The sequence below is a fragment of the Mustela putorius genome, unplaced genomic scaffold (assembly GCF_011764305.1).
Source record: "Mustela putorius furo isolate JIRA1106 unplaced genomic scaffold, ASM1176430v1.1 tig00003909_pilon_pilon_pilon, whole genome shotgun sequence".
NCBI classification, from domain to species: Eukaryota; Metazoa; Chordata; class Mammalia; order Carnivora; family Mustelidae; genus Mustela; species Mustela putorius.
Genome location: NW_025422057.1, coordinates 25848954 through 25857122, shown reverse-complemented (window position 1 = coordinate 25857122; position 8169 = coordinate 25848954). Strand labels below are relative to the sequence as shown.

The following is an 8169-nucleotide window of genomic DNA, read 5'->3' as shown; positions in this document are numbered from 1 at the left end:
TCTCTGTTCTTCACCATGACAAAATCTTCAAAAAAACCCCAGATTCTTTTTTTTTTTTTTAGAAGAGTGGAGTTTATTTATTTATTTATTTTTAAAAAGATTTTATTTATTTATTTGACAGACAGAGACCACAAGTAAGCAGGGAGGCAGGCAGAGAGAGAGGAGGAAGCAGGCTCCCTGCTGAGCAGAGGAGGGGCTCGATCCCAGGACGCTGGGATCATGACCTGAGCCGAAGGCAGAGGCTTTAACCCACTGAGCCACCCAGGCGCCCCAAAACCCCAGATTCTTAACTATGGATAAGAAACTTGGTTACTGGAGGGGAGGTCGGTGAGAGGACAGGTGAAACAGATGAAGGGGATTAAGAGTACATTTACCATGATAAGCACAGAGTAATGTATAGATTTTGTTTTTAATTTTTAATTTTTTATAAACATATATTTTTATCCCCAGGGGTACAGGTCTGTGAATCACCAGGTTTACACACTTCACAGCACTCACCAAAGCACATACCCTCCCCAATGTCCATAATCCCACCCTCTTCTCCCAACCTCCCTCCCCCCAGCAACCCTCAGTTTGTTTTGTGAGATTAAGAGTCACTTATGGTTTGTCTCCCTCCCAATTCCATCTTGTTTCATTGATTCTTCTTCTACCCACTTAAGCCCCCATGTTGCATCACCACTTCCTCATATCAGGGAGATCATATGATAGTTGTCTTTCTCCGCTTGACTTATTTCGCTAAGCATGATATGCTTTAGTTCCATCCATGTTGTCGCAAATGGCAAGATTTCATTTCTTTTGATGGCTGCATGTAGATTTTTTTTTTTTTTAAGATTTTATTTGACAGTACAGCAGAAGGAGCAGCAGGCAGAGGAAGAGGGAGAAGCAGGCTCACTGAGCAGGGAGCTTGATATGGGGCTTGATCCCAGGACCCTGGGATCATGTCCTGGACCAAGGGCAGACGCTTAAGTCTGGGGCGGGGCCTGAGAATGTGCATTTCTAGTAATTGTCCAGCGATGTTGGACAATTCTGTTGGTTTGGGGCACACACCTCAAGGACCACTGCTCTAAAGAAAAAGGGCCTCTTCCCTGAGGCCAAGGTACTGGCTGCAATTTAATTTTTCTCCCTATTTTTTCAAAATTAAAATATAGTTCATATAAAATAAATTCCTCTTTTTAAAGTCTACAATTCAGGAGCACCTGGGTGACTCAAGGCGGTTAAGTGTTTACCTTAGGCTCAGGTCATCATCCCAAGATCCTGGGATCAGGCTCCCTGCTCAGCGGGGAGCCTGCTTCTCTTTCTCTCCCTCTGCCTACCGCTCCCCCAGCTTGTGCTCTCTCTCTGTCAAATGAATAAATAAAATCTTAAAAAAAAAAAAGTACAATTCAGTGTTTTGTAGTATACTCGCAAAGTTGTAATTATCATCACTAGTTCCAGAATATTTTTATTTTTTTTATTTTACTGGTTTTTTTTTTTTTAAGATTTTATTTATCTGTTTGTCAGAGAGAGAGAGAGAGAGAGAGCGTGAGCATAAGCAGGGGGAGTGGCAGGCAGAGGGAGAAGCAGGGTCCCCGCTGAGCAGGGAGCCCGATGCCAAACTTAGTCCCAGGACCCTGGGATCATGACCTGAGCTTAACCAACTAAACCGTCCAGTGTTCCATCCAGAATATTTTTATTACTCCCAGAAGAAACTCTGTACCCTTTGGCAGTCTCTCTTCATTCCCTTCATCCCCCACCTACTCAAAACCCCTAATCTACTTTCTGCCTCTTTAGATTGGCCTGTTCTGGACTTTTCATGTAGGTGAAATCATGCAGTGTGTAGCCTTCCGTGTCTGGCTTCTTTCATTTTGCGTAGTATTTTTGAAGTTTATCCATGCTGTAACATGTGCAATTTGATTTGAACTGATTTTTGAGCAGAAAACTCTGTGTCTTTGAGCTAGCTTTCTTAGGATAGGAGATCTGGCTTCAGCTTTGCCCATTTCCAAAGACAAATAGGAAAAACATTACCAGAGCTAGCCAGAGCTTGGAAGCAATTCAACACTGATGTTCTTTCAAGAACTGTCAAACTTCTCCTTTCCTTCCCAGCTCCTTAAACTTCCTGGCATTCCTCCTCCCTATATAGGCAGTGGCTCTTTTGGAAAAATCTGAAGTATGTGGTGGCTACATTTTAGAGACACTTCAAAAAGCACTCATTCAAACTGCATCTCAGCTTCATTCCGTAAGAGCTCTCTGCTTTCTTTGAGTTGGCACCTGTGGGATATGGAAAGCGAAGTGGTTAGGGTGACTCAAACACCTTCATGTGGGAAGTGCTAATCCAGACTGGGCAGTTTGTTCCATCCAGTGGCTCAGTTTGAGCTCTCAGGTAAAGAATGAAAGGGAAATTAGGGTAAAATCTGTGTTTGCTGAATTGACATTATTGGGTTTCCTCATGATGATGATGCATGGTTTTTATAAAGGAGGACTTACAAAACCTTGAGGCCAGGACTGAGACCCTGTGCTGTGAAAATAATTTGGTCTTTGTCTAATACTGAATCTTTGTTTCTTCCCCAGGGAGCTTGATTGTGGTATGGATGAGATTCCAAGGCATTTGAGATCAGCAAAAATACTTATCACCTTTTGTTGTTGTTGTTTTTAAAGACTTTATTTATCTTTCTGACAAGGAGAGAGATCACAAGTAGATGGAGAAGCAGGCAGAGAGAGAGAGAGAGAGGCAGGCTCCTTGCTGAGCAGAGCCAGATGCAGGGCTCTATCCCAGCACCCTGAGACCAAGACCTGAGCCGAAGGCAGAGGCTTAACCACTGAGCCACCCTACTTGTCACCTTTTGTTACACTTAGGAAAGCAGGATCAAGAAAAGGCAGAACCAATTTCTTCACTCTTACCTGTTTCCCCCTTTGCCACCATTTAAGCCAAGAACAAATTCCCTCTGGGCTCAGCTACGGGCTAGACTAGGCCAACCTGCAAAATGCTTTGGCAGGATTTTGAGAGGAAATTGGCAGCTACAGACATCTGGCTTTTCTGGCATGGGTCTTCATTTGTTCATTTATTTTACCAACATTGTTGGGCCATGGTTGGGCCTTGTACAGGATGTTGTAGGGATTTCTCAAAAAAAAAAATGTTTTTTTGAGAGAAAGACGGTGTGCTATACAAAAAAACTGCAGATTTAGTGGGAGAGATCAGCTAGGCAGATATTACAGATCAGCTACAGTGTGTGTTAGTGTTATGAGAATCCGGAAGAAGAAACAAGAGAGGGATGGGAACTAGGAATTTATAAACAGAAAACTGTATGTGCATTGTGTACTATAGCATAGCACACTGGAGCCCTTTTTAAGTGTTTGGTGTAAGTGGAATGTGTGGGAAAATGTAGTGGCCGAAGATGGGATTAAAAAGAAATAGGCAGGGATCAGGGCACAAGGGAGAACCATGTTGAATAGTTCGGATTAAATGTTCCGTAGGTAGTTCAAGTATTTTAAGAGGGAAAGATTTAAGACAAAGACGTTTAGTTTTGGGTCATAGAGGATCCTTGCTGTGGAGTGCAGCAGTAACTGAGAGGGAGGAATTGGCAACTAGGGCCAGCAGGGAGACCATTTGTATTTAGCAAGAAGATGAGAATATGGATGGAAGCAATGGGAGAGGATTTCAGAGCTGTTTCCGAGGCAGAGTCAATATAATTATGTTCCTGCAACTTGGGGCGACCCAGCACCATGCCTCAGGAAAAGGTACCATTTCAGGGAATTAAAATTGACCTAAGCTACCACCCGGGCACTTTGAGACAAGAAGACGGACCCTGGTACCCAGGGCTGAGCTTCAAATAAAAAACGTCAAAAGGGTTTTAGATTGCAGTTGTTTTTTATTTAAGCAGTGCCCGGTTACCTTCTAAAACAAGTTGCTTTCCAATACTCTTTAGAATCACCATACCCCTTCCCTTTCTTTGCCAAGGTGTAGAGATCTAGTACTTCCGCCACGCTCAAGATGGCTGCACTCGAATTAGATTTTTCAATGTTGGTGCCAGATGGTCCCGCCCCCCCATCGGACTACTTCCGCCACTCTCTGTGGCGTGGGACGCCTTCACCCTGCCAAGCAGCACTCAAGATGGCCCGGCTTCCTCCCACTTTTCATTGGCTGGATCCCTCCGGTCTTCCGTCTTCATGGGGGGGCGGAACTTCTATTTGATCGACAGCTCTTTTGGTCAATGGACGAAGGGCAGGGGCCCACGAAGCGCTGGAACTGGAGAGCCTGCCTCGTGTGTGGGAGGGTGTTTGGGCTGCGGCGGGGTGGAGCAGAGCCGGAAGCGGGAGGGGAGAGTGAAACAGGAAAAGAAGGGAAGAAGGAAGAAGAGGGAAGAGGAGGAGAGGGAGGAGGAGGAGGGAGGTGGCGGCGCCGTGGCGGAGGAGCAGGAGCAGGAGGGGGATGGAGAGGAGAAGGCTCCTGGGTGGCATGGCGCTCCTGCTCCTCCAGGCGCTGCCCAGCCCCCTGTCAGCTAGGGCTGAACCCCCGCAGGTAAGGGGGAGAGGGCGTCCGGGCCAGCCTGGGGGCCTGGGGGTCGTCGAGGCCTGGCTGGAGGGGGCTGAAGACGGCGTCGCTGCCTGGCTGGAGGGGCTGAAGGAGTGTTGTTGCCAAGAGTTAAGGGGTCCCAAGAGGGGCTCCCATGCCTGGAGTGGACAGAATCTAAGGGGGCGTCGGTGTTCAGCTGAGGGACACCTGTTTTGGTGTCAGGGAAGTGGCAGAGGCACGGTGCCCAGCGAGTGTGGGGCCCTTGGAGAGGGCAGTTAGGTCAGGTCGGCTGGGATGACTGTGACTGGATAGTGGTGCGAGGCTGAGGCATGGGGGGCGCATTCGAGTCCCCCCCGTGAAGCAGGTCTTCGAGGCAGTGATGCAGGGCGTACGTGTGTGCGGGTAGGGGTACGTGGGTTATTGAGGTGGCCTGAGAGAAGGAGGGGCCGAGTGGATATTTATTTCAAGCTGGACAGGGAGAAGTTCGGAGGGCATCTTGGCTCCATTTTTTAATGTGTTGGAGGCCGAACTCTTGGAAGGCCTGTGAGATGAAGTAGATCGGGACCCCTCAGGAGGAGGGCACACTTGAGCTATAACAAGCTCTTGCTGTTAGGCTGGCTGGCCTGGGAGAGCCAGCCACTGATGCTGATCTAGGCCAGTCTAGGGCTTTTGAGCAAAGGTGGTGCTGATGCCAGTATGGGCAGCAAATGGAGCACCCCAGCTTTTCTTGCTGGGTGGCTTGCTTTTTATCCAGGCAGAGAAGCTTGCTTGTGCTGATTCCAGCTCCGGCTGGCATTTCGAAACCCTAATAGGAGCGTTACTCCTGGTGCCAAGTTGGGTGGGGTGCAGTAGGGGGAATCACCCCTCCTTCCCTTGCATTTGGCAAGGCTTTACCATTCTATTTTCTTCACTTTCTGTTCTCTTCCCTGTCTTTTCAGAAGGGAATAGACACACACTTACTTCACACACAGCGTGATGGCAGAGTCTATACAAGCTTAGCACTTGAACTTTGCGTTGTGATCAAGAGTAGAAGCAGAGTGCCAGGAAGAATACTTATCTTTTCCTTAGGAGTTTATGGGCTGCCTTTTCACATATGTGTCTTGTCTTGTCCCCTAGTATTCTTTCTTTTAGAAATTAGTTCGTTTTTAAAATGGGATGAAATTCATGTAACAATCCATTTAAAACCCTTTTACCATTTAAAGTGAACGATTCAGTGGTGTTTGGTACATTCACAGTGTTGTGCAACCACTACATCCAGTTCCAAAACATTTTCATCACTTCCAAAGAAACCCCCTTACCCGTTAAGCAGTTCCTCCCCGATTTCCCTTTCCCCCAGCTCCTGGCAGCCACCAGTCTGTTTTCTATCTCCCTGGATTTACCTTTCAGGATAGTGCATATAAATGGAATCCTACAATTTGTGGTACTTTGTGTCTGTCTTCCTTCCCTTAACATAATGTTTTTGAGATTCACCCACATTGTAGCATGTACCACTACTTGGTTCCTTTTTGATGGCTGAATAAAATTCACTATATGGCTCTACCACAATTTGTTATTTATCTGTTGAGGTATCCCCTGTGCCCCCTTCCCGATCTATTTATGTATATTTGAAATAACATGTGAGGGATAGAGCTCATTTTTCTGGCCCAGTATATTCTCTTTTCTAGGGCTGGGACCCTCCCAGAGTTTGTTGGGGTTCTTCTTTTCCTAGTTAAAACCATAAAGTGCCAGGAGAAATAAATTTTATTTATTGAAAAAGAACCTTAGGACTGGGGAACTTAAGAAGGATAGATATTGGGGCGCATGGGTGGCTCAGTGAGATGAGCATCTGGCTCTTGATTTCAGCTCTGGTTGTGGGATCGAACCCTGCGTCCAGCTCCTCACTCAGCGGTGAGTCTGCTGGAGAGTCTCTTTCTCCCTCTCCCCCTCTCCCCCCCCACGCTCACTCTTACTGTCTCTCTAAAATAAAAAAAAAATTGATCTTAACCATAAAAAAAGTATAGATGTTGACAGAACAAAATAGAGAACAAAGCGTTACTTCACCTTTTGCATCTGTTTCTACATTTAAGAAAGGCCGTTCCCAAGATCCAATAAATTACACAGCCTGAGGGTTGATTTGAGAACATTGGAGCCTTAGGAGGTCGGTGCCCTGGGCCTGTGGATACTTTGCGCCAGTGGAAGAACAGTGGTGGGCCTCTGAATTGATGGTGGGAACCGGATCCACTTCTTTGGCAGAGGAAGGATGGAAAGTGGAGGTTGCCGCCAGGTCACGGAAGCCTGGGAGTTGGCAAGAAATGGGGGAGGGGATCTTCAATGTCATGTCCTAATTGCAGTTTATCGATCACAGGCTGCTTTCTTATCATTTCTCTGGCACTTCCAATACTTAGTTTGGGGACAGGGTGGCTTTTGTACTTTGTTCCATTTGGATGGATGCTAGCACTGACCAGTCGCTATTATGTGGTTACGGTTCCTGCAGAGAAGAGAGAGTTTGGTAATGAGTGGGCTCTCTCTTCCTGACCATCCCCACACCCAGTACCCCCATCCCCACCTCATACCCTTGTCTATTTCTGCCCAGGAGTACTAGATTCTACAGTGAGATTCGTGTTTTGAATTTTAACCTTTGGCATGGAAGTTACTATATAATTATTAACTCTGAATCTACCCCTGTTTAGTCAGTTTGGTTTTTTGTTTTGTTTGGATTTTTGTTGATTTTTGGCTTGTAGAAATCAGGGAAGAACAAAAAATTCAGAGGCCATTTTGACATAGGCTGCCGTTCAGGTACTCACTGTCCTGATTTCAACAAGGGGCTTCCAGCTAACGCTGAATGAGGGGGACTCGCTGTACTCATTTCGTATTGAACATGGTGTGGGTGATTTACTGTGGGTTTTTTTTTTTTCCCTTAAAATGTCTCTGTCAAATACAGTCTTTTTATACTTAAGTATCTAATATCAGAAATACATGGTATCAGGTATTTATATAATACAGAGTGGCTTGCTTTCCCTGTCACCAGCTCTCCGTTGGAACTGTTATTTCTTGCCATCCTGGCCCAGGAAAGTTTTCAGCCTAGCTCACTTCTGAGGTTGGGAACTTGGACTTAACTCTCCTATAGGTCACTGTGACTCAGATGTCATTCCTTAAATACATAAAGAATGAAAAAATAGTGGATTCACTAGTGAGGCCGTACATTTGTCTCTTCTATTTAAATAATGAATGAGATACATAGAGTTTCTTTCTTTCCGTTGTTTCTTAGATTCAACTAGAACAATCTGACGTTATTTAAAATAAAATTTTAGAAGAAATGTCTTTTTCCATTAAGCCATCCAGCCTAATCTCTAGAGACACCGTCTGTACCTTTCCTCTGCCATGCTTAAAACTTTGAGTGGGATAGGGGTCTTAATTCCTTTTTTTTTTTTTTATAAAGATTTTATTTATTTATTTGACAGATAGAGATCACAAGTAGGCAGAAAGGCAGGCAGAGAGAGAGGGGAAAGCAAAGCAGGCTCCCTGTTGAGCAGAGACCTGGGCCGAAGGCAGAGGCTTAACCTACTACTGAGCCACCCAGGTGCCCCAGTGGTCTTAATTCCTGATAGTTTTATCTTACCTAGCTGCTGCATACCGTACCTTGTGCCCCCCTCCCCTTACTCACCAACTGTGCCCCGGTTTTCAGGCCAGAATTTCTACTA

General features: G+C 45.8%; 1 protein-coding gene across 1 annotated transcript in view; it reads left to right on the top strand.

The window, feature by feature from the left end:
• Positions 1-4325: 4325 nt before the first annotated feature.
• WBP1L (WW domain binding protein 1 like) overlaps positions 4326-8169 on the top strand; it is a 61404-nt gene continuing 57560 nt past the window's right edge. Inside the window, exon 1 of the mRNA XM_004749364.3 lies at positions 4326-4495. Coding sequence (XP_004749421.1) covers positions 4406-4495 — 90 coding nt within the window. The 5' untranslated portion in view covers positions 4326-4405. The remainder of the gene's footprint in view (positions 4496-8169) is intronic.